This window comes from Rhinichthys klamathensis, unplaced genomic scaffold, assembly GCF_029890125.1.
Source record: "Rhinichthys klamathensis goyatoka isolate OS25496 unplaced genomic scaffold, OSU_Roscu_1.1 h1tg000064l_1, whole genome shotgun sequence".
In the NCBI taxonomy this organism is placed as follows: Eukaryota; Metazoa; Chordata; class Actinopteri; order Cypriniformes; family Leuciscidae; genus Rhinichthys; species Rhinichthys klamathensis.
The window spans coordinates 566,553-594,265 of NW_026606607.1; the positions used below are offsets into that span (position 1 = coordinate 566,553).

The window sequence follows — 27,713 nt, forward strand, 5'->3', positions numbered from 1 at the left end:
TAAGCTTGATCATAGCAGAATGGCCACAGGAACCAATGTGCGGCAAAAACAACACATAAAATTTGTTGACAAAACATTTTGGTAAGTTGAGTGAATGGTTACATAACACATGTGCCGATCAGAAGTGTAATGCGACTACAGATATGTAATGTATTGGATTCACTCATTCTCTCATTTTCTGGGGGGGAAATCTGTGGTGTCTGTCCATACAAAAGTCACTACAACAATGTCAGGGTGTTGCTAGTGGTTGCTCAGCTATACTGAGTATGTTTGAACAAGTTGCTTTGTGGTTGATAGGGTGTTATTGGTGGTTTCCAAGGAGTTGCTATGCAGTTACCTAGATGTGCTGAGTGGTAGGCTTATTGCTGTGCAGTTGCTAGGGTGTTGTGGGTTGATATGTGCTTGCATATCTCTTCTGAGCATATGTATATTATGTAGATGCCTTATTTGGGACTGTTTCTATGGGCAGCTATGTGTAAGCCTTCTGCCATATTGGAATGGTCGAATCAGGTTAATTTGCACTTGAGAGCAAGTTCTTCATGCCTTAAAGTTTGAATGTAACTCAACACCTTTGCCTCATTTAGTATACACGGAACCATGAGTATTCAAATTAGCCCTGCCTCCACACACTCACACCAGCTCAGATATCCACTCGCTTAACTCAACGTTTTAAAATGCATAACTTTTGCTACGGTTACGCCTATCGTCTACACTACTCCAGCGTTTTCGACCCACGAAAATGGAGACTTACGAAAATGCTACAGACCCCGATTTAGTTTGAAATCTCCGGGGTTGTGTTTCAGTGTAAACGGACCAAAACTGAGACTTTTGGCTTGACTACGTATTCAAACAGCTACTAATTTGTTGCTAATGTTACACAAACCATGTTCCCGTTCGCCATCTCAGTCTGCCTTCTAATAATCAGCATCCCTAGAAACGCTTTGAACAACTTTAAACATCAGTGGAGAAAGGCATATAGTTCATCATAACTTCGTAATATACATCATATACATAATTCACCCGATATATTGCTAAAACTACCTGATTTTTCATATGAACAGAAAAAAATACCGGGATAATGTCCGGCCCCACATTGACGTGATTGGTTGCAAGGTAGTTTGTGACGTAAGAAACAACAGGGATTTCAAAACGCGTTTTTGTGACTGTCTTTGGTTCACTGAAGTTTTCAGGAGAAAATACTCAGCAATGGTGTTGACTTATGAATATGCACATGGTTTGTCTTAAATCATATTAAAAACACCACATAGATATATTTTAACAACATGATTTTCACCACAGGGGAATATTACCCAGATAGCAACATTGTTTTGGCCCAGATCCGGCCCACATCTGGCACTTGTGGAATGCGGATCTGGCCCACATGCAGCGTGGAATGATGGCACTTGGGCGGACCGCTCCTGTTTGCCAGATCTGGGCCACAAGCAGGCCCTAGAAATGCCACATGTCAGCCAAGAGCAAAGAAATAAACCAGACATGGACCTTATCTGAGCCACAAAATCTGTGTATATTAAATATGGAGTCATCTTAGCCTTAATAAGCCTGTTAACAAGCAGAATCACTGAAGGAAAGAAGAGAACAGAAAAAGAGACGAGCAGAAACACAAGAACTTCAATGACTTTAGCCACAGTCTTAGATGAAATCACCTGAAGATAAAAGAAGACATTAAATCTGTGAAGATCTCAGCAGAGGAGGATTAAACACTCCACAAACAGCATTACCAGCTTCACTTATTACTAACCAGACTCACTTTATTTCTGTCAGACGTCTACAGAAGTTTTATTGAGAATTAACAGAGGTTTAACTTTTTCATTTGAAGTTACCATAACAGTGATTAGTGTTTCCATTAGTTGGGCTCTTAACTCTTATTATATATTATTTAGTATTTTCCTGCTGCTGTGATAGTGTGTGTGTACACATGTGCAGCAGCAAAGAAAGCTAAAGTGAAATGTGATTAGGTGATGATGGTTACCTGTTGATGGATTTATAATCAGCATGAAATAACCTGTTTCACTGATGGCTTAGGAATCTAACAATTGTATTCCTTTAATATTTTCACATTCCAAACGCTGTGTTACTACAGCATGAGATCCAGCAATATCATAGCAATCAGTTAGAAGACATTAACAAACATGAGCATGAAAAAGTCAGTTTAAAATGACACACACAGACATCAATAATCAGCATATGAATCTCAACAATGGTGATGATCAAAAGTACCTTGCTGCAATGCATGCTGGGTACCAGCATAGTACAAAACTCCCAGCATGCATTGCAACATGAATACATTTTGCAGCTGAATTGTCCTATTATTTTGTTTAATTCTAAATATTTGCTTATATTTTTTTGCTGTGAATTAGTAGCTTTTCAGTGATGTTCTGAAATGATCTGTTTATCTAAATAGTTGTGATTGTCACCATTGTTGAGATTCATATGCTGACTGTTGATATCTGTGTGTGTCAGCATTAGCTTATTTTTTGATCTCATGTTTGTTAAAAGATTTAACCTAAGTGTTATAATTATATTGCTAGATATCATGCTGCTGTAACTCAGGGTTTGGGATGTGAAAATGTTAATGAATCAACACAATTGTTAGATTCCAAAGACATCAGTGAAACAGGTTATTTCATGATGATTATAAAACTATCAACAGGCAACAATCATCACTTGATCACGTCTCACTTAAGCTTTCTTTGCTGCTGCAAATGTGTTTAACAAACACACTGTCACAACAAAAGTCAATTGATATAATAAGAGTTAAGAGCCCAACTAATGGAAACACTAATCACTGTTATGGTAACTTCAAATGAAACAGAGTTAAACCTCTGTTAATTCTCAATTAAAACTTTTGTAGAAGTCTGACAGAAATAAAGTGAGTCTGGTTAGTAATAAGTGAAGCTGATAATGCTGTTTGTGGAGTTGTTTAATCCTCCTCTGCTGATATCTTCACAGATTTAATGTCTCCTTTTCTCTTCAGTGGATTTCATCTAAGACTGTCTGAAGTCAGTTGTAGTTCTTGTGTTTCTGCTCGTCTCTTTTTCTGTTCTCTTCTTTCCTTCAGTGATTCTGCTTGTTAACAGGCTCATAAAGTCTGAGATGACTCCATATTTAATATACACAGATTTTGTGGCTCAGATAAGGTCCAGTTCTGGTTTATTTCTTTGCTCTTGGCTGACATGTGGCATTGCTATGGCCTGCTTGTGGCCCAGATCTGGCAAACAGGAGCGGTCCGCCCAAGTGCCATCATTCCACGCTGCATGTGGGCCAGATCCGCATTCCACAAGTGCCAGATGTGGGCCGGATCTGGGCCGAAACAATGTTGCTATCTGGGTAACAGCTGCCAATTTTACCAATTGTTAAACAGAATTATGTAAGCAATAATTGACATGGGGCCATTGAATAATTAAAAAATAATGCACACCCGAGGTGAAAGCAGAGCGAATCATTTTTCAATAATTAAAACAGACTACAATCATTTATACTGCTTATATCCAGGTTACCACAGCTTAAGATATTGGGATTTATTCACTAATAATTGCGTTCACTATTCGTATTTATATACACATTTGAACTTCTCACAAAAAACTTTCCACCTAATTCACAACACGTGTGTCGCACATGAATTTGTTCGTGACCTCATTCTAATGTTGATGAATTCAGAGTACTTTAAATAAGCGGTAAGTAATTTAAATAAAACACGCTCAAACCATGTCCATATAAGGGTATTCTGCACACCCTTTTCTTTCGTCACTCTCAGCAAACATTACGCTCTCTACAGACGCAATCTCACCAAAGAGCATGCTCAGCAAGATCAAGCAATGCCAAGAGTGCATCCTCAAAACAACGCAATAAGCATCTTTTATACAGACATTACAAACCTCTGATTAACCAGCTAGAGCAGAGCTACCTCGCAGCTTGAGCTAACACACATTTTCTTACTCTTTTACTCTTTCTTTTATATTTCATCCTAGCATGTTTATAAGGCCACTAAGTGTATGTGATTTTTGCGTACAAGTGGTTTTAGTAGTTCCTGTATTTTTTCGTAAATTCTGAATATATTTTAGAAAGAAAGTTATTGGTGAATCATGATTTGTTCGTAAAAACGCTTGTACACAGATTTTACGATGCGTCCGCATGCTATGTGAATGAGACCCATTGTTCAGATGTTTTATTTCAAGATATTAGTCAGGTTTGTTGTCATTAAAACGGTCGTGCGTATAACAAATTTCTTATGCATCTCATCCCAAGCCTGCATTGTTAACTCCATTTTAGAACTAGTGACGGAGGCTAGAGAGAGAGAAAGATTAAACATAAGTCTGTGTGGCTCTCAAAAGTGTTCGGCAGCAGTGTCTCCACTAATAGCTAAACTGTACGTTTAACTGCTTCAAAAACAACGACGTTGCCAATGTCATTGAACTTAGAAATGTCATGTAACTTTTCAGTTGTGAACTATTTTATAGAAAAAGTCGATCGTAGGGGAGCGCTGACAATACATTTCTGCACACATGTATGTTTTCGAGTGTGTCTGTACAGTACGTGTGCATGAGAGAGAGAAAGAGAGAGAGAGGGACAAAGCATGCTTTCCATAAATAATAAAAGGAAATTTGGTGGGAAAAGCATGGAAATTGTTTGTAATTTGTATCCTTTTGTTCGCTTAGGTTCATTTGCTGTTGTAATGTAGACTGTAAGGATCTTTGAATTAACTTAAATAATAATGTCAAAGTAATATGACTGTAATGCGATCTACAGACCTGGAACTACTTCATAGCTTCATACTATTGGTTTGTCAACCAATCAGAATCAAGCATTCAACAGCTCCGTAGTATAATACAAGATAAGTAACTACTATATTTGAATGCATTTTGAGTGTTTTCGCAAAATTTGCATAATGTTGCAGAGGTGAGGTGGTACAAGTCGGAGCTCTCAGAGTTGTAATTAAAAGTTCAACAAGGACGTGAGCTGTCAATGTCAGCGATCGAGCCCTTGGTTCAGTTCAAACCAATGAGTAAAAATCAATGAGTTTTCCAGATGCCACAACATGGTGCAGCTTCTGGTTGATTGCAGAGATTTAAATTCCTAAAGAAATGGGACAACCTTTCACAGGTTAGGATGTGTTGGTTTGAGTCTTTTTATATAGGTTCGCGCAATAAAACCTGCCTCTTTTTTTCGTGCAGGTTCGCGAATCAGCCTGAATGAACAAAATGATGGCGTTAATGGGAAGACTAATTAAAAAGTAAGCAAACACCTCACCCACTTAGATATCACCGCTCTATGTCATGTCAAAATCATCAATTTTCACTAATAATTACTGTAGAGTACCATTAAAGACTTCTAGACAGCAGTCGTCACGTCTTCCTGGGTGGCACGAGTGCAGTAGAGGCAGACAGTCTGAGGAACGGGTTCACAGGCACATGCGGGCAATGCCCGGATGCTTGGTTTAATGAAAGAGAGAGGGTCATGATGATGGCTCTAAGTTTTAAACGAGCAGCTGGAAAAATCAGTTCCTGGCAGTAAATTATAGCACTGCTGGCATATTTATACACACTGTGGTCATACTGTATCTGTAGCATGGAGAAACTAGTACACTCGGAATTAAACTGCATCAAATTTCTCTTTCTAGGTAGTTTCTAGTCTGTCTGCAATATTTTTGCGTCCCAGGATTTAATTTACCAACATTTTTGGGGTTGAAATTGACATTTTATCCATCGTAACAGAGCCATTTACAGTATTCAGTAGACGTCAAAACAGTACTCTGCTGGGACCACTGTACAGTAATGTATCATATATCAAGCTTCATGAATATGCTAATCATTTAGTACTGGGGGGGTAATATTGACAAAAAATTATATATCAATATTTTCTGGAATTTTGTCAGTAATGATAATTAGACAGTACTTCACTGAATGTGTCTCTGTGCTTGTTCATTGGCTGGTTTAGGCCCGTCGTGGACAGGTGACTCTCAAACTTTTAATATTCTTCATAATCTGTGTGGTGGTTACTTTTTTAATTAAGGGGCGATATTTGCCACCTCAAATTTACCTTTATAAGGGCAATTTTTTCTAACCTTGCTAGATTTCTGCATCATCTTATATGTCAAATGCTTACCTTAAATAAATAAAAAAATCAATTAGAATAAGACACCATATTCTTACTTATTACATTCAATCAAATGTAACAAAATCTATTTTTGCACCGCATAAGTGTGTGCATAAGTGTGTGCGAAGGTGCATCTAAAACACCATGTATATGTACAACCCCGTTTCCAGAAAAGTTGGGACGTTTTGTAAAATGCAATAAAATCAAGACCTTTATTTAACTGACAAATGTACAAAGAAAAGATTTTCAAAGTTTCCACTGACCAACTTAAGTGTGTTTTGTAAATAGAAACACATTTTAAATTTTGATGGCTGCAACACACTCCAAAAAAGTTGGGACAGAGGCGAAATAAAAGTGAAAAGCTTACAGAATATCTCATTTAAACTCTTTTGAAACAGTCCACAATGAGCAGGTGAACTGGTAATAGGTGAGAGTCTCATGATTTAGTGTAAAAGGAACATATCTTTTTTTTTGTAAGCAAAGATGGGTCATGGCAAATATCATGAGAGAATTGTCAAACAATTCATAAATCACATTTCTATATGCAAGATTGCAAAGAATTTATGTTTCACCATTTACCATAAACAAATATTGTGGAAAGATTCAGGGAATCCAGAGAAATCTCAGTCTGTGTAGGGTAAGGCAGGAGACTTCTGTTGAATGTGCGTGACCTTTGAGCCCTCCGACGGCATTGCATGAGAAACCATCATGCTACTCTATTAAATACAGCCACATGTGCTCAAGAGTACTTTGAAAAACCATTTTCACTGAACACAGTCTGACATTGCATCAAGAAATGCCACTTGAATCTATGTTATGCAAGGAGAAAGCTATACATCAGTTCTATGCAGAGAAGCCGGCGAGTTCTCTGACCCGAGCTCATCTCAGATGGTCTAGAAGACAGTGGAAATGTGTGCTGTGGTCAGATGAGTCCATGTTTCTGCTTGTTTTTGGGAAAAACAGACATCGAGTTCTCAGTCCCAAAGACGAAAGGGGCCATCCAGACTTTCATCAGTGACAGGTGCAAAAGCAAACATCTGTCCTGGTATTGGGGTGCATCAGTGCAAACTGCATGAGTGACTTGCATTTGTCTGAAGGTACCATTGACATGGAGGCATATACTGGGATTGTACAGAAACATTTAATGGCATCAAGATGACAGGAAGCAAGACGATGCCAGGCCTCATTCTGCACATGCTAAAACTGAGTGGTTTCTAGACACTCTGCACCATAGAAGCGATGTGCCTGCCTCCAGTCCATATCTGTCTTTTATTGAAAATGCATGACCCATCATGAAAAGGAGAATTGGACAGTGCGACCACAGACTGTTGAGCAGCAGTCTTGTTTCAGAAAAAATATTCCACTTGAAAAACTGCAACAAGTAGTGTCCTCAATTCCCAAAGGATTAAAAAGTGTAATTAAAAGGAAAGGTGATGTTTGTCACACAGTGACAACATGCCTCTGTCCCAACTTTTTTGGTGTGCTACAGCCATCAAAATCGGTTTATATTTACTAAATACATTTTGGTAACACTTTATAATAACTGCACGCTATTAATCATTAGTTAAGCATTAATCAACAGTTAATTCATCATTTATAAAGCATTAATAGACATTAATAAGCAGTTTATAAATACAGCTATAAATGCTTTATTCTTAATTTAAATGCATATTTATAATGTGTTTAATAATTGTATTTTCATACTTTATTAATGATCAATTTATCATATCTAAATGAAGTATTGCATTATTTATAAACCAGTTATTTAAGAGTTGTCAGTAGTTCATAAGATTACTTAGAAAGTGTAAGTAAATGATTAATAAACTTTAAATGTACATTCATACATCTTATTATTCAGACATATAGTAATAGTTACTTAGTGTGTTAGTAAGTGCTTTATTAACATGTATTTGTACTGTAATTCAGGGTTAATTCAGGTAGTTATAAAGCATTTAGTAGTGGTTAGTTAACTATTTTGTGAGCTCATCTAAAGTGAGGACTAGTTATGCGTTGTAAAGCATTTACAAAGGAGATTTAAAGGCTTTTAAATATTTCGATGTTTTGTATCACTGTGTTGTGTTTGTTTCATTTTTCTGTTTAGAAGATAAATGAGTCTTTAAATCTCCTTTAAAAATGCTTTACAAGGCATGAATAGTCCTCACTTTAGATGAACTCAGAAAAATAGTTAACTGACCACTACTAAATGCTTTATAACTACCTGAATTTACTACATTTACTTACACTTTCTAAGTGATCTTATGAATCACTGACAACTCTTAAATAACTGGTTTATAAATAATACAATACTTCATTTAGAAATTATTAATTGATCAGTAACAAAGTATGAAAATACAATTATTAAACACATGATAGATATGCTTATAAATCAAGAAAAAAGCATTTATAGCTGTATTTATAACTGCTTATTAATTTCTATTAATGCTTTATAAATGATGAATTAACTGTTTACTCATGCTTAACTAATGATTAATAGTGTGCAGTTATTATAAAGTGTTACCAATACACTTAAGTTGGTCAGTGAAAACTTTGAGAAATTTGAGAATATTTTCTTTATACTTTTGTCAGTTAAATAAAGGTTAAAGAGAATTAACAAAATCACAGATTCTTGATTTTATTGCATTTTACAAAATGTCCCAACTTTTCTGGAAATGGGGTTGTATTTCCACTGCAATTGCATAAATAATGCTGTTAAAAATAAAATCTTAAATATTGTCCGAAACGTCTGCATTGTATGTGCTGTGCTGGATAATGACAAATTAAACAATAAGAAAAAGTAGTGCAGATTTCTCTGTTTTTTGGGGGGGCGGAAAGGAACGGAGAAAAAAAAACTTCAGTTTTCATGGATCTACACACCCTGAGTAGGTATAGTGCAGTGATTTAATCCTTTTTGAATGTTGAATTATAAAATGATTTTTGTATTTTCATTGGCAAAATAGAGCAAAATCAGACAATAATGTGTTTAAAATGTATCTCACAATATTAGCTTCTTGATTATTGAAATGCTGTATAAAATCAATATCACATTTGCAATTGTACTGAGATTTGTGAAAAACAACATAATCACAGTAACTAAACCATGGGCATTTTTGCGCTATATCGAATTTTGGGGTCATTCAAACTGCATTGTAAGCGGGCACTCTCGAAGCGAGTTTTTTATATTGTTTGTTTGCAAAGTGAGTGGCTTACTCAATAACACCAGCTTTAACATTGTTAAACTATACATCTTCTACACTCCAATTTAGTACCATGGTATATATCACTATAGTGCTGGTCCAAATAAAAAACATGGTTTTACCATGATGCTTTCTTGTTATTGTAAATAATAATCATTTTTGTTTTAAAAAAACTCATATATTGAGGCTTAATGCAGTTAATAAACAGAGCAATTCCGTTAGATATGACTACCTCAACCTTAAAGGGATACTCCACTTTTTTTGGAAATAGGCTCATTTTACAACTCCCCCAAAGTTAAACTGTTGAGTTTTACCGTTTTTGAATCCATTCAGCCGATCTCCGGTTCTGGCTGTACCACTTTTAGCATAGCTTAGCATACATCATTGAAGTGGACAAGACCATTAGCATTTCTCAAAAAAAAAAATGACCAAAGAGTTCCGATATTTTTCCTATGTAACTGTAGTTACGATGTAACGATGTAACTACAGAAGAGTCGAGTTTTAAATAGGAAAAATATCGAAAAACTTGTCCACTTCAATGATGTATGCTAAGCTATGCTAAAAGTGGTACCGCCAGAACCGGAGATCGGCTGAATGGATTCAAAAACGGTAAAACTTTTTTACTCTGGGGGAGTTGTAAAATGAGCCTATTTCCAAAAAAAGTGGAGTATCCCTTTAAGCAAAATAACACCTTAATGTGAAATAACAGACAACAATACCTACCAAATCTGCGGCAGAAAACGCCCATGATGGAGCTCTCCTCCACCACCCTCAGGTCAGCCAGCAGGGCCAGCTCCAGACCTCCAGCCACAGCGTACCCACTGACTGCTGCGATCAAGGGTTTTGAGAGCCTCATCCGAGACGGACCCTACAGCAAACAACACATATCGGTTTATTTCTGTTCTAAATATCCTGCAAACCAATCCACACTATTCCTGCGCCCCATGACGCTTTGCGCGAATTATGGGTGTAACTTCCGTTAAGCTTTAAACAATCAGTGAAAGGCTCGCTCTATGAACGCAATACGTTAAAAAAGTGACATTATTCGACTCACGCTTCAACCATCGAACATTAAAATAAAATTTAAAAGTTTAAAAGAATCAACAAAGTACTTTCAACAGACCAAAAATAGCCCCAAAAGCGCGAGTCTTTCGTTAAATATCACTGTAAATATATATCTGTATTGTATAACAAGCCTAATCAAAAATGTTCATTAACTTCAGCATTACGTGACACTATATCAAAGTGATTTCCGTCATTTTGACAGATTATAAATTGCATTTACCTGTGAAAACAAACCTGGAAAGAGACGTGAGGATTTAAGGAGAATAACGAGAGATTCTTCGTGCATTCCAGTGAATTATTAAGGGAATATCGTAAATTAAATTCGGGAGAACAGACCACAAATGTGCCGTATATGTTGTCCTTTTTCATGCTTTTACAGCGGATTGCAAAGGAAAAAATAAAAATCATCATGAGGAAAAGAAAGCAGCAACTGAAAAGAGCTCTTGCCATAGATATTCTTGTTATAACATGTCACGTTAAAATACCAAGTATAACGTTATTCTCATGATGTCTGAAAATAAATCATGAAGGAAAATTGACTGATCAGCTTTATTTGTAGGGTAACCTTATGATTTGAAATGATTAGTTTTAGCCTTTTTGAATGGAAGTTCCCCAAACCGGAAGTGCCACCCATAATTCAAAACGCAGTAAGCTCGTCAGGAATAAGGTGGATAGGTTTATAGACTCAACCCTCCACTATGAAGGACATTTACAGTGACAGTTTTTAATCATCAGAAGCTGCTAACTAGCTTTTACTAGTAGGTGTTTCCACATGGTTCAGAAGATTGCGCGAGTTTCAGTCTGCACTACTCTTGATAGTTGTCGATGGTCTCTATCGCTCATGTGACACGTTACTCATTTTACAAGTTAAGAAGATGGTCAGGCAAAGCTTGTTTTCAGTCATTCTACTTACTAAAAGCAACTTTGCAACTACATGTCAACTACCAGTCATGATAGTATTAGTAGACTGTCTGCTTAATATCTGCTACAAACACTTTCTTTTGATTGTCCCCCAACAGACATTCAAGTGACTTTGCAACTACGTCAACTTATTCTAACCTGAACCCTAACACCTAACCCAAAGTCTACAACAACCTACTAATACTCTAAGGAGAGTTAGTTGACATGTTGTTGCTAAGTTACGTAGTAAGTAGAGTGTCTAAAGTGGACCATCGAAAAAAAGTGTAACCCATTTTCAAATATAAGTCATAAACCATCTCGTTTACACCCAGACAAACTATTTTTTGCTGCAAGAAACATTCATTAGTTATAATATTACAAGCTGAATTAAAAGGAATGCATTATATGACTCATTTAGTATTAATATGCAATACTGCATTTGAGAAGGACCACTCCGTACCATGGGACCAGGACCACGGCGGACATCTTGCTCCAGTTTGAGGGAACCAGAGCTCTGGGCCAACTCCTTCAGATCAAATCCAGCACAGAAATTCCCTCCTGAATCAAACAAACTCAATTATACAACAAAGCAGATTAAACCATGAAAGTCAGACAGCGTAACATAACTTAATAGCATGAGTATCACTTTCATGTGTTCAGGCCTACATGCTCTATTCTTATATTAATATTTTGACATGTATTCAGGTTCTAAATTACATATGAAAAGAAACTGAAGAAACGTACACATTAGAAAGAATGACCAATGCGATGGCATACACTTTGGTAAAGACAAAGCAACACTTGTGAAAAAGAAGTACACTTTAGCATACTTAATCATTTGAAGTATATTATTTCGATAATAAGAACTTTTTTTAAGTACAAACTGAATGTTCTGTTTTCAGACACATCACTGCATGTTAATTTCAATTAAATGAAAATGTATTATAGGTTAAATTTATATTAATTGCAATTAGCTGAGCCTCTAAAGTATGACTCAAGTATATTAATTTCATAATTACTTCTGTTGTTTTCAAATATGGTTAAAGTGTACTGCCGAATGTTCTGATAAGGTAAACTAAAGTATACTTTAAAGTAATTTCTATTGAAACTTGCATTTAAATGTGATGTATTATGTAAAAATTTACATACACCTTTGTAATGATTAAGTTGCATTTAAAAAATATTCACTTTAAGTAACACTTTATTTTAATGTGTCATTGTTACATGTATTACTATGGTAAATTATTCATAATTACAAGTACTAACACTATACCAAATCCTAACCCTTAACTCAATAGTAAGTACATGTTGTTAACTCAGTTCTTATTTGTGTAATTACACTGCAAAGTGTACTCCCTTTAAGTACACTTACCCTTTTATTTTATTAATATTATATTTTCTGCAAGACAAGTAGTTTTTTTTAAATATGCCTTAAAGATTTTAAGTACTACAAATGCACATTCAAAATAATTAAGCGCACTTATTTTTCACAGAGAAACACATGCTAATAACAAGTCATTTTAAACTTCAGTAAAATGTTACCAGTTAAAACAGTCCTTCAGTGTACTTGAACAAATCATTGCTCGAACCAGCAATTATTCATAATTTAGCTGAAATGTGAACATGCCATGGACACAATTTTCCTAATGGCTTCCTAATGGACTTGTAAAATCTAGACCAGTAAGTCAGTTTGTGTAATGTGCTCAATTGCATTTTAATGTTCATTTAAATGTCTTGAGATACAGTAGATGTTAACACAAATAAGGGAATTCTTGTGTGGCCAACATTAACTCTTGACACTTCTTCAAAACTCAAGCAATTACTGTCATCACACATTCTTTGCATGTGTTGTCTATGTAATGTTATCTGCTGTGGTCAGTTCACCTGCAGATGGTCCTCTGGCTGGGATCCAGGTTTAGAGTAAGAGAAATCAAAACCTCTCGTTTAACTCGTGATAAAGGTGACTGAGGAAATTTGAGCAGGGATGGTCGATCCAGGTTGAACAAATTATTTCTATTGAGGGTGTCCAATTTGATGGCCTGAGAAAATTGTTTTCAATGTGGAAATATTGTCATCACAGACGTTGACATAACACAGGACTCTTGTAGCCATGTGCTGCCCACTCAGTCAAAGACTTGGCTTTTAGTATATGAAGGCAGCAAATTTCAGGGCAATGTTAGCATGCTTAAGACATAACCAAGTAAGCACTTAATATCTACATTAGATCGTATGTGCCATCCTTAGAATTTGGTCATTAAACTTCAGTTTTTGCGGTATCTCTGTATATTTCTATGGGTGCGTCTCAATCAGCTCCCTAGTTCAGTAGTCAGGGCACTGATCAGGGGGTCAACCATTTTAAGTGCTGTCTCAATCGCAGAATCCTTCCAGTGCACTAAAACGTTCGCACCCTAAAAAGTCCCACAATGCACCGTGAAAACCAGGCAGCATCGATGTTCACTATGTTCCCTTAACGGATGTTCTGAAGCGCAAAACTTAAATCTTGCGAGCCAACCTACTACACAATGACACGCGATAGATGTTTTTAAAAATAAAATAAAAACATTATTTTATTATTATTTCAGCATAAACATTCATTGCTAGACAGGTAATGAACATAATTTAACTAATATTTACAAGTTATTTACAGCTAAAATGTTGCACGTATATGTAACAAGCGAAGTATTTATCATAATGTAACTTAAATAACATTACAAGTAATGTCAGAAAGATATCAGCTCTGCTGTTGTACATAAAAACCAGTTGTGATGTTATACAATTAGGACGTTGTCATGTCGCCGGAAATAGAGTCATCAGTGTCCCAATGTGTGGTGAGTGAGCCAGGATCCTTACTATCCTTACCAGTGCCCGAATTCGTGAACCCGATATACTGATTCACGAGCTAGGGAGCTAAATGAGACGCACCCTATGGCATCGCTGTCGAAAAGTAATTAGCTGATGAAGTGGATATATTTATCATGAGCATTGTAATGTTTGAAGCGGATGTCATAACAAATATCAGTAGACTTTACAAAATACTTTAAAACGAGCGGTTCATTCATAAATCCGTAAGATCTTACCTTCATGCTGTGGAAATACAAACCGGAAGACAGAAAACAAACAGGGTCGCTCTGAAAAGGGGTGGGGCTACATAAAGTCTACACAAATTTCACAGCAAAAGTTGAAACAAATGGGGGTAAAGTGCCTTCATAAACTATTCTTTGCTTTACTGCTCAAACAGATGACATTCTTTCATTCTTTCCACTGACCATCAAACTGAACTAAAGTCAGCCCACTTTTTCCACAGTGTGTCACAGTAGTGTGTAACTGAACTTACCGACTCCATAAAGCACTGCCACATTAAGGCTGTTGTCCTGGTCAAAGGCTGTCAGCTCCTCGGTCAGTCTCTGAGCAGTCTCTTGATTTACTGCATTACGCGCTTCAGGACGGTCAAGTCAAGTCAAGTCACATTTATTTATATAGCGCTTTTCACAATACAGATTGCATCAAAGCAGCTTCACAGTGATAACATGAAAGTAGTACAACACAGTTCAATAATATTGTTGAATATTAAATATCCCCAACTAAGCAAGCCAAAAGCAAGGCGACAGTGGCAAGGAACCAAAACTCCATCAGATTGGATGGAGAAAAAAACCTTGGGAGAACCCAGGCTAGTCAGGGGCCAGTTCTCCTCTGGCTAACAATCATAGCTTTACAGTAAGTCCATATCAGAGAGTACCTGGAAAAAATACATTTAGTTAATCATGTAATATTTAGGGGATAACATATCGCCGGCGTTGAGTCGTCTCTTCGCAGGCGTTGAGTCGTCTCTTCACAGGCGTTGGTCTTCTCATCACAGGCGTTGAGGCATCCGAAATCCCCGTGAGAGGCAGGATACCAAACTGGAGCCTACGAACGCCATTTTTCTCGGGACAAGCGTCCCGAGATAACAGCAGAAAGGCAGATGGGAAATAATTAGCATAGCTGATGTTCATAATGATTTCCATTACACGGGAGTAGGTGTTAGAAAACCATAATCTCACAACTCTCCGTAACCCAAACTCTCCGCAACCATACGGACCGACCCGTTTGTCTATAAGGCTGTCGAGCCCCACTGGTGCGTTAAGCAGTTTCAGTGGCAAACGGTTCCGTATGGCATAGCAGAGGACTAAAAGGTAAGCATTATGTGAATGCTTGACTAAAGAGACACGTCTTTAGTCTAGTTTTAAACTGTGTCAGCGAGTCAGAGCATCGGACCGTATCGGGAAGGCTATTCCAGAGTTTTGGAGCTAAATGCGAGAATGCCCTCCCTCCTTTCGTGGACTTCGATATCCTAGGAATGACCAGAAGCCTTGAATTTAGTGATCTTAGAGAACGCGGTGGATTGTAGGGCGAAAGAAGGTCCGTTAAGTACATAGGAGCTAAACCATTAAGGGCTTTATAGGTCAGTAGTAGTACTTTGTAATTGATACGGAACTTAATAGGTAACCAGTGCAGAGATGATAAAATCGGTGTTATATGATCATATTTTCTTGATCTAGTAAGAACTCTAGCGGCTGCATTTTGCACTAACTGTAGCTTGTTTATTGAGGATGCAGGACAACCAGCTAATAAAGCATTACAGTAATCTAGTCTCGAGGTCATGAATGCATGAACTAACTTTTCTGCATCAGAAACAGATAGCATGTTACGTAATTTAGCAATGTTTCTAAGGTGGAAAAAGGCTGTTCTTGTAACACATGAAATATGATTTTCGAAAGACAAGTTGCGGTCTAGTATAACACCCAGGTCTTTTACTGTAGTGGAAAAAGTAACAGGGCATCCTTCTATATTAAAGTCGTATTGTAAGAGGTTTTGTGTGTAGTTTTTTGGACCAATAAGTAATACCTCCGTTTTATCTGAATTTAATAGCAGGAAATTACGCGTCATCCAGCATTTTATATCTTTGAGACATTCTGTCAATTTAGATGAGGTAATGTTTTCATCTGGTCGTGATGAAATATATAATTGAGTGTCGTCAGCATAACAGTGGAAATTAATTCCATGTTTTCTTATAATATTACCAAGTGGCAGCATATATATTGAGAATAGCAGAGGGCCTAACACCGATCCTTGCGGTACTCCGTAGTCTACTGACGTTATCTTCGATTTTCCCCCGTGTAAAGAGACAAAATGATAACGGTCAGATAAGTACGATCTAAACCAGCTTAATGCCTGTCCCTGAACACCAGTGTAGTTTTGTAGTCGATCCAAGAGTATTTTATGATCTATAGTGTCGAACGCGGCGCTAAGATCAAGTAGGACTAGTATTGAGATACAGCCTTGGTCAGAAGCTAAGAGTAGATCATTTGTAATTTTAACTAGCGCAGTTTCTGTACTATGATGCGGTCTGAATCCTGACTGGAATTTTTCATAGATATCATTTTCTTGCAAAAAAGAGCACAGTTGAGCGGATACAACTTTTTCTAGTATTTTGGACATAAATGGAAGATTTGAAATGGGTCTGTAATTTGCTAGGTTATTTGGATCTAGTTGCGGTTTCTTAATGAGAGGTTTTATTACTGCCAACTTGAATATTCTTGGAACATGACCTAAGAATAAAGACGAGTTAATAATATTAAGAAGAGGCTCTTCCACTACAGGTAACACTTCTTTCAGTAGTTTAGTGGGTATTGGATCTAATGAGCATGTTGTTGGTTTAGATGCAATAATAAGTTTATTTAGCTCTTCCTGTCCTATCGTTGCAAAGCGGTGTAGTTGTTCTTGAGGGACGATAATTGAGGCTGAATCATAAGAGACCATAGAGGATTGTACATTTATAATTGTGTTTCGAATGCTTTCTATTTTCTCATTGAAATAATTCATAAAATCATTACTACTAAACTGTAACGGTATATTTTGCTCTGGTGATGTCTGTTTATTTGTTAGTCTAGCCACGGTGTTAAATAAGAACCTTGGATTATTTTGGTTATTTTCTATTAGTTTGCGGAGGTGCTCAGCCCTGGCTGTTTTTAGAGCCTTTTTATAACGTGACACACTGTCTTTCCACGCGATTCTAAAGACCTCTAAATTAGTTTGTTTCCATTTACGCTCTAGGTTACGAGTTTCTCTCTTGATATCATGCGTAACACTGTTGTACCATGGTGCTTTAGTTTTCTCTTTAACCTTTTTTAATCTAATTGGTGCAACAATATCTAATGTACTAGTGAAAATGGTGCTCAAACTGCTAGTCATTTCCTCTAGTTCATCTGTTAGTTTGGGTTCACTGAGCAGCTGAGATAGATCAGGTAAGCTATTTGAGAATCTATCTATAGTGGTTGGAAGGATTGTTCTGCCTGGTCTATAACGTGGCGCAACATGACATATTTCAGCAGTACGTATTATGCACGTTACCATGTAATGATCAGTGACATCATCACTTTGCGGTATAATATCTATTTCAGTTGGATTGGTTCCATATGATATAATTAAATCTAGTGTATGATTTAGACGATGAGTGGGACCACGGACGTTTTGCTTGACCCCAAAGGAGTTTAATAAATCTGTAAACGCAGCCCCTAAGGCATCATTTTTGTTGTCTACGTGTATGTTAAAATCTCCAACAATTATTGCTTTATCGACATTGACCAATAGATCCGAGAGAAAGTCTGCAAACTCTTTTAGAAATTCAGCATATGGCCCTGGAGGTCTATATACAGTAGCCAAGGCTAGAGATAATATGGATTTCTTTCTTACATCTAAGAGCGTAACATTTAGCATAAGTACTTCAAACGAATTAAATCTGTGACCTATTTTCTGAGAAATATTAAGAATATCTTTATAGATTGTTGCAACACCGCCGCCACGACCAGTCAGACGGGGCTCATGCTTATAACAGTATCTTGGCGGAGTAGACTCATTTAGACCGAAATACTCATTTGGTTTAAGCCAGGTTTCAGTAAGGCAAAGTATATCGAAATTATTATCTGTGACCATTTCATTTACAATAACCGCTTTAGGTGTGAGCGATCTAATGTTTAGAAGACCTAGCTTTAGAAATTCTTTTTGTTCACTGATATTTAGATTTTCTGGTTTAATTACAATAAGATTTTTGCTAGATCCTGCACTAGATTTATTGTTTGGCTTCACTAAACGAGGAATAGACACAGTTTCTATATAATGTTCTTCACTACGTATATCAATTAAGTTTGGACAGCAAAGACTGTGATTTGGATTTTGACTTATTAGTCATCTGGTGCGTAACGTCTTGGAGATATTATCCGACAGAACAGCCGCTCCGGCTCTGCTGGGGTGCAGGCCATCAGCACGGTACAGCCTGGGTCGCTCCCAAAACAGATTCCAATTATTTACAAAGAGCAGTTTCTGTTCATTACACAGTGACATTAACCATTCATTTAGTGCAAATAGTCTACTGAACCTTTCTTGTCCTAGTCGGTACGTGGGAAGCGGTCCAGACACGATGATCGTTGCCTCAGGCGCTGTGTTGCGTACCGCCTCGATCAGGCTCATGTAGTCCTTCTTCAGAACCTCCGTCTGCCGCAGCCTGACGTCGCTCCCTCCCGCATGCAGCACCACAGCTCCGACGCGCTCGTCCCCGGTCAGGATTTCGGGAACCTGTGCAGCGATATCAAGAACACGAGCACCAGGAAAGCAGTGAGAGCGCACCTTACCTTTACCTGAGGTAGCACGGACATGGCGGACCATGGACGTGCCGATGATCACGGCGTCGTCGCGTTTCGACTCGCGAAGAGGGGAGAAGCGGTTCCGAGTGGAGATCTCGAAGACCGGGAGGGGCGGAGGAGTAGCTCTGGTCCTGGCTCGCGTCTTCCGCTGCGTGATCCATGGTCCATTGTGTTGTGTCGGTGCCGGAGTAAATGAAGCCCGAGATGATCGCGTCCTTCTGGACAGAGAAACACACGGAGTAGACGAACTCGGAGTTAAAGAGTTACTAACCACTAACTTGTGAGCATCGGCGCGTGCTGCTTCAAGTGCTGATCGCCGATCCAACAGCTCGGCTTGCTTTTCCAGCAGACCACGGATCTGTTTCTCCACGGATTCCAGCTCCAGATTCACCGAGAATAGCTCGAAAGTGTCCTCACCTGCACTCAGAGGTAAAGTTAGACACGCATCCGATATGTTCGCCATTATAACAAATGAGCTGTAAATTAGCAGTGATACTACAACTATCAGTACTAATTTAGGACTGCAATGTCAAATATAACTCGTGTCCTTTCAGTGAAAGGATGTAATATTAGACGGCCGAGGCCACGCGTGAAATGTTAGCGGGCTAAAGGCTAGTAGCCGAGAATCGAAAGGTTGGATATAAGTAGCGATATCAAAGCAATCTAATTGTTTTTTATAAGGAATAGTTTCGTGGATAAGTTCACATGATATAAAAATAAAAAGTGCTTGCTTATAAATGCCTGGTAAAGCAATAAAACAAGGATTAATGAAGTAATTCGCCGGAGCAACGGAGTAAGCCGGTTAATCCCAATGACCATCACCGCACCCCTCCTTTCAGAAACCACCGTCCAACCTGTACCTGCCATAATCACGGGAGGAAACACATGAACATTTGAGCAGATGAATCTGTCTGCAGGTACATAAAGTAGATAGAGTTTTTAAAACAATAAAAGATTACATTAAAAAAAATGTGTGCCATGCATGGCCTCATTTGGAGACTTAAGATATTAGATCACAAAATATTAAAATATGTTTAATTTATTTTAAATGTCTACCATTTTATAATTTTAAAACCTAAGAAATGTTCTTTTGTGATGTGTATGCAATGACATTCACATATTTTCTGTGTACAAATGCTTTTTAGGGCCAACATATAGACTGTGCCACAAAACTGCTTACAAGAGACCCTACAAGAGAAAAGTTTTTTTTCCCATAACTATCCACAACTATGCTCTCATAGATAATGACTTGATTTATTTATACATCTACCCACGGATATAGTAAAATAAACAAACAAATAAATCTCACACCCTATCTAAACTGAATGTGTGCAGACATGACATTGCACTTTTTACTGAATTTCAATACAGAACAACAAACAGAACAAAGTCAAAGTACATTCAGAAATACTAAACATTTTAAGTGGTGGTTATATTATTTTACAATTTCAATATTCTATGAATCAATATTATACACCGTGTTTTAAGAATTCTACTTGCTAAATATTTAATAGGCCTAACATTACATATTTTATAAATATGTTAATAAGCAGCATTATATCAAACTAGGTCGTAATGTTTCTGGACAGCTAATCTACATAATCTTTAGTTTCTAACCACATGCACAGCAAACGAATCGGTTACCTAACGTAACCTCGGTTCTCTCTAGATGAGGGAACGAGTATTGCGTAAGCTAGCTTACGCTACGGGAAAGATTCATCTTTTCTGAGAAATTGAAGCCAAAAATTATCTTATAATTTTGTATCTATTCACAACGCAGTTCAGCTGCAGCAGAGCATGAGCAGGCTAGCTAGCAGCTCATTGGCTCGCTCACAGGGAACTGCTTAAGCCTATGAGGAGACACGAATGAACTCTCGGCCAATGAGAGTCTGACCTGCTCTCATTGCGTCAGAGCCCGCCGAAACGGGCGTGGCCAGAGAGTATAAATTCGCCTCTCAGGCTGTAAATTCTGGTTTTCATAGAATGAAACGAGAACGCTAGTAGCACAAGCACGGCCAGGAACGCAATACTCGTTCCCTCATCTAGAGAGAACCGAGGTTACGTTAGGTAACCGATTCGTTCTCTTACGAGAGGTTCTCTCGTATTGCGTAAGCTAGCTTACGCTACGGGAACACCTGGTCAACGCCGTGCGTGCTAAGCATCCACTATGAGTCCCAGGGGGGACCCCGGGGAACCCTTATGAGTGGGAATAAAATATGTACATGTGACAAAGGCCAGCGGAGCGGGCCGGGGATTTGTGAAGTACATAAGCACATAATAAGGAAGGACAGAACGAGACCGGTCTGCGTGAATAACTCCCTATAGTGCAGCTCAACCAGAAGAGCTGTAACATACTAGACTGCTAGTAGTTTAGCCTGCAAGGCGGGAACTTCCAGATAGTAAAATCTGATAAAGGTGGAGGGGGAAGCCCATCCCGCTGCCACACAAATATCATGAATGGAAATTCCGCTGGACCAAGCCCACGATGAGGCCATGCCTCTAGTGGAATGGGCCCTGATGCCCAGAGGGCACGGCAGGTCTTTTGACGCGTATGCGGCTGCAATGGGATCAACTATCCATCTGGACAGAGTCTGTTTCGAGGTGGCCAACCCCTTGGTGCGCCCACCGAACGAAACAAAAAGCTGCTCAGCTCGTCTGACCGGAGCAGTGCGAGTAAAGTATAATCTCAGGGTCCTGACCGGACACAGGAGATTAGAGTCAGATTCGCTATTGGATGCAGGCAGAGCCGATAGAGAAATAACTTGTGCCCTGAATGGGGTACCAATCGCTTTTGGGACATAACCATGTCTAGGTTTGAGAACGACTAAGGAGTCATTGGGCCCAAACTCCAGACAGGAAGCGCTGCTGGACAGCACGTGAAGGTCCCCCACACGCTTCACTGACGCGAGCGCGCAGGAAGATAGTCTTGAGCGAAAGGTATTTGAGCTCCACGGTGTTTAACGGTTCGAATGGGGGGGCTTTCATAGCTTCGAGAACTATGGAAAGGTCCCAAATCGGCACCGACGGGGGGCGTGAGGGGTTCATCCTTCTAGCTCCCCTGAGGAAGCGGATGACTAAGCCATCTTTGCCCAGTGACTGGCCACGCCTGGGTTCAGCAAACGCTGCGACGGCTGCCACATACACCTTGAGAGTGGAAGGGGACCTGCCCTTATCCAGCATCTCTTGGAGAAAAACTAGCAAGGAAGGAACCTCGCATGACCGTGGGTCCAAGTTTCTGTCGGTGCACCACTTAGAGAACACAGACCATTTAGACGCATAGAGCCTTCTAGTAGAAGCCGCTCTAGCCTGCATGATCGTGTTTAACACTCCTTCTGGCAAAGCAACGGGTAGTCGTTGATCACCCACGCATGAAGCGCCCAGCGCTCTGGGTTGGGATGCCAGATCGTGCCGCGAGCTTGGGAGAGGAGATCTGTTCTGACTGGAATGGGCCACGGGGCTGTCTGTGACAGCTGAGTGAGCTCCTGAAACCAAGTCTGACCTTCCCCACGCGGGGCTATGAGGAGCACCGAGTGGCGTGTTTCCCTGATTCTCTGAAGCACCTGTGGTAGCAGAGACACCGGAGGGAATGCATAAAGCAGGCGGCTGGGCCAGGTCTGGGCTAGCGCGTCCTCGCGTTTTGAGAAAAATATTGGGCAGTGGGTGTTTTCTTCTGAGGCGAAGAGGTCCACCTCTGCTCTGCCGAATATTCGCCACAGCTTTTGGACTGTAAGAGTGTGCAGGGACCATTCGCCAGGGGGAATGGGGTTCCTGGACAGACTGTCTGGACCGTCGTTCAGATGGCCCGGCACGTGCGTCGCTCTGAGCGAGAGCAGGTGACACTGGGACCAAACTAGGATGCGTTCTGTCAGCCGGAAGAGAATTCTGGATCTGACGCCGCCCTGACGGTTTTAGATAGGAGACCACAGCCATATTGTCCGAACGGATCAGCACATGGTGACCGTGAATGCGCGGCAGAAAGCGCGTGAGCGCGTTCTCGACCGCCAGCATCTCCAAACAGTTTATGTGGAGGAGACTCTCCTGAGCTGACCAGGGGCCGAAGGCCGGTGAGCCCTCGCAGGCCGCACCCCAACCCATGTTGGATGCGTCTGTCGAAAATGACTTTTCGGCGAGAAAAGGTCCCCAAGGAAACGCCCCGCTGAAACCATTCTGTCATGGTCCATGGCTGCAGAGCTGTGATACAGGTCTGCGTTACCTTTATCAGCTGGCGGCCCGTGGTCCACGCGCGGTGAGACACACGGCTCTTCAACCAGAACTGAAGCGGGCGCATGCGCAGTAACCCCAGCTGGAGCACTGCGGAGGCTGAGGCCATGTAACCCAGCGCCTTCTGAAAAGTTTTCAGAGGTGTGAGTCTGTTCATCTGAAAAGATGCGGCGAGACGCTGCACACGGCGCGCGCGCTGTGTAGACAGACGAGCCGTCATTGAGACCGAGTCTAGCTCTATACCCAAGAAGGAGATAGTCTGACTGGGTTGAAGTGCGCTCTTTGTCCAGTTGACAGAGAGGCCCAAACTTTTCAGATGGTCGAGGAGAACTGTACGATGAGACAGTAGCTCCCTCTGTGATTGTGCCAAAATCAGCCAGTCGTCCAAATAGTTCAGTATTCGCAGCCCCTGACTCCGCAGGGGGGCGAGCGCCGCATCCATGCACCTCGTAAACGTGCGGGGTGCTAGGGATAGGCCGAACGGGAGGACGGTGTATTGATAAACCTGGCCTTCGAAGGCGAAACGTACGAATGGCCTGTGAAGGGGATTCATCTGAATCTGAAAGTAGGCATCTTTCAGATCTAGTGAAATGAACCAGTCCCCCTGGCGCACATGCGCGAGGAGTTTTCTGATAGTGAGCATTTTGAACGGTCTCTTCATGAGAACTCTGTTCAGAAATCTGAGGTCTAAGATCGGTCTGAGGCCGCCGTCTTTCTTTGGAACCAGAAAATAACGGCCGTAAAACCCCGACTCGCTCATAGATAGAGGAACTCTCTCTATAGCCCTTTTGCACAATAGTTTTGCTACCTCTGAACGGAGCAGAGTCACTGCTTCTGGGTTCACAATAGTTTCTAGCCGCGCTCGGAAACCTGGAGGGCGGCGGTGGAACTGTAAGCGATAGCCTAGCCTTATTGTGTTTAGCACCCACTGGGAAATTCCCGGAATAGCTTCCCACGCTTGAAGCGTAACGCTAAGGGGTGAATGGCTACATGGTCCCCGTTGCTGCACACAGCGGGCCGCGCGGGCGCGCTCATAGTGTTTATGACAGCGGGACTTACACTCAGAGAGGAGTTTAAGGGCCGTGTAACAGAGTGAGCAGAGGTGGGACGCGCACACGGGCTCGTGGGCGCGCTTATGCACTCTGAAACTCGAGCGGGTTGGAACCGCTTTATGAGAGTGGGCTCTGTGAGACACACGGGAACTGAAAAGCTTTTGTGTATGAGTGAACACAGTGTTGTGGGCACATTTTCTACACGTGAGGCTTTTATGCTCTTTTTGAGATATCTCTGGGTCGCCGTGAAAACGGTGTTTGTGCACATGCAGTGCTTTGTGTATGAGTGAACACAGTGTTGTGGGCACATTTTCTACACAATAGGTTTTTATGCTCTTTTTGAGATATCTCTGGGTCGCCGTGAAAACGGTGTTTGTGCACATGCAGTGTTTTGTGTATGAGTGAACACAGTGTTGTGGGCACATTTTCTACACAAGAGGCTTTTATGCACTTTTTTTTTTTTTTTTTTTTTTCTCTGGTACGCGGGAAAACGGCGTTTGTGCACATGCAAGCGGGAAAAGAGACCGGCTTGTTGATGGCGGTGTACACTGCTGCAGTAGCCGTGTGAACGGGGACTGACAGAGGGCGAAACCTTGATGGCGGTTCAGCCATGGTGAGAAATAGCCGTCCTTTTCTCAGCTGAGGCTGGTCACGTGAGCGGCCTGCAGCGGGATATATATATAGCCTGAAATCGGCTGCACTTGTGACGCGCGTCGCGTGCAAGTGCGTGTTAGAAACGTGAACGCTGCAAGCGGGCACGAGACTATTTTTAGCCTGCAGAGGCTGGACTTGTGACGGCATAAAAATTATCTGCGAGAGCCGGAATCGAACGCGGGTCTCTGGCGCGAAAAGCTTTGTGATACACCACTGAGCCACAGGGGTAATGACACAAGCACAGTAGCGCGAGCAGATAAGAGGGCGTGATAGCAGTAACAGGTTCGGCCTCAGCGGAACTAACACACTATAACCCATTTGTCCAGCTTTATGCTCGGAAATGAGAACGTTTCTCATGAGCGCGGGAGAGCGCGGCCGCTTTCTGTCACGTAAGAGAGCTGGGCGCGAGCTCAGAGCTGCATAAAGATTATCTGCGAGAGCCGGAATCGAACACGGATCTCTGGCGCGAAAAGCTTTGTGTTCCACCACTGAGCCAGGGGTAAAGACACAAACATAACAGCGCGAGCAGATAAGAGGGCGTGATAGCAGAAACAGGTTCGGCCTCAGCGGAACTGATACACTATAAACGCTTTATGTAGCGGCGTTATATGCAGGCGGGAGAGCGGCAGCGACTAGTTCGGCCTCGACGGAACTTAACGCACTATAAACCCACTTGCCGGTGACGCGTATGCATGGGGCCGGGCTAGCTCTCTTGTAAAGTAAAGAAAGCTAGCCGCTGTTGGCACAGCTGTAAGCGGCTCGTCCCCCATTCAGCGCTCGTAGGCGGTGAGAGGGGGAGGCGGCGTAACGCTTCGAGTCGAGCCCGCAGGGTCAACAACAGAAGCCCAATCGCAGAGGAAACATCCGCCGTTGGCGAGAGAAAGCTCTGCGTGTCCCAGTCCCAGGCAGAGAGCGCAGAAGAAGGCGGGCTCTGGCGCTGAGAGGGACGCGGCATGAGCCGCAGGTGTGCGAGGCATCTTAAAAAAGACGCTCGCTGCTCTTTTAGATACACACACACAATACAAGAAGCTTTTTGGTAAAGGATATGAATCCGTCGGATGGCGCTAGCTTGCAGGACGGCTGAAGGTGGCGAAGACGGCCGGCTTCCTCAGACTCCCAGATGCTCGCTAGAAGGTGCCTTTTCCACGACGGCGGCTTCTCTCAGGATCAGCAGATGCGTGTAGCCTCGCTGAAGATATGAAAAATCTGAATTTACAGCCTGAGAGGCGAATTTATACTCTCTGGCCACGCCCGTTTCGGCGGGCTCTGACGCAATGAGAGCAGGTCAGACTCTCATTGGCCGAGAGTTCATTCGTGTCTCCTCATAGGCTTAAGCAGTTCCCTGTGAGCGAGCCAATGAGCTGCTAGCTAACCTGCTCATGCTCTGCTGCAGCTGAACTGCGTTGTGAATAGATACAAAATTATAGGATAATTTTTGGCTTTAATTTCTCAGAAAAGATGAATCTTTCCCGTAGCGTAAGCTAGCTTACGCAATACGAGAGAACCTCTCGTAAGAGAACTCAGTAACATCACTGACATTATGTGTAAAACTGGATTTCTGTTAAAAATAAACTACGATATAAAGATCACCCATTGTTGCTGAAGTCCAACTCACTGGTCACAGAAAAAAAAAAAAGTGATAACAACGTGTAAAGGTATTCCACAAGGTTTTCATTTACTAGGTAAAATAAAATAATGGAAGTCAATGCATTGAGGTGATGAATGAAATGTTGTGGACTGAGGAAGGCCAATACGGTGAGGAGCAGGCAGCCATTAGAGCAATTTTAGAGGATACAAAATTTCCTGTCAGCTAATCTTCAACATGATATATACTCACTTTGAAGTGAGATATGTGGTCTTCCACAAGAATAGAGTGGCCTAGAGCAGTCACAGGCAATTTTGTAACAGGTGATATTCGTTTTAACAAACATTTAGCGCAATCGGAATATCATTACAACAACAAGGCCTAAGTTAACGTTACTTCTTAAGTGGCTTTTAGTAACTTATACTATTCCAAATTCAGTCTGTCTTTCTACACACACCAAGGCTGGCATCTCAAAATCTCTGCCAGACTGGCATGACAGAACAGAATGAGTTTTGTAAAACAACTTCAAGTGTAAAGTGTAATTTACTTAAGTTTATACTGACCTCTACTGTTAAGAAACGGAAACTCGGAACACCTTACCTGAGTTACCGCTGTTTCTCTCTTCTTTTAAACCGGTGCTATAAAGTCTTTGTCTTTTCACTGAGTTGAAACACGTGTGGTGGATTACCCTCCTAAATCCATTATCAACTGACATTCTCCCTAAAGTTAAAGCCATAATTTCGGAAAAATGCTGAAAGCACTTTCAATCTGTGTTTTGCAAAGTTTATTGTGTCAAACTTCACTGTTTGTTGACGTAAGAAGAATCAGTATTGCGGATTAACAAAGTAAAAGTCACCCATAAATCGCATACTGTAGTAAAACACACATCCTCTATTTTACTGCCAAAATTAACAAGAAATGACACCAAAGGTTTCCAAAACATTAAATGACAGTCCTTCCACTGCATCTAAATAGAATTGCACTTCTTATCCAAAATATGGTAGCACATATCTACAAATTAAAGAAACATTCTTTCTCTGTTTACAGTCTGTTACAAGGTAGCCTATATTACAAACTCCCATATTTGCTTGGTTAAATTAAATATTTTAAATAAACCAATTAAATTAAATCTACCATAAGAAGAAAAAAAATCCAGTCATATAGAAACACCAATCTGAAGATGATAGGCTACTACTTTTCTGAAGTTATAATTAAAAAATAAAATAAAAGCAGTACAAAAATATTACCA

General features: G+C 40.5%; 1 protein-coding gene across 1 annotated transcript in view; it reads right to left on the reverse strand.

The window, feature by feature from the left end:
* The window catches only part of zgc:101569 (uncharacterized protein LOC449822 homolog), a 38,119-nt gene extending 10,862 nt beyond the window's left edge, over window positions 1-27,257 (reverse strand). The window contains exons 1-5 of the mRNA XM_056249810.1: window positions 27,065-27,257; window positions 19,752-19,812; window positions 14,608-14,717; window positions 11,734-11,831; window positions 10,032-10,176 (exon numbers count right to left, since the gene is read on the reverse strand). Coding sequence (XP_056105785.1) covers window positions 10,032-10,176; window positions 11,734-11,831; window positions 14,608-14,717; window positions 19,752-19,812; window positions 27,065-27,200 — 550 coding nt within the window. The 5' untranslated portion in view covers window positions 27,201-27,257. The remainder of the gene's footprint in view (window positions 1-10,031; window positions 10,177-11,733; window positions 11,832-14,607; window positions 14,718-19,751; window positions 19,813-27,064) is intronic.
* Window positions 27,258-27,713: the final 456 nt, after the last annotated feature.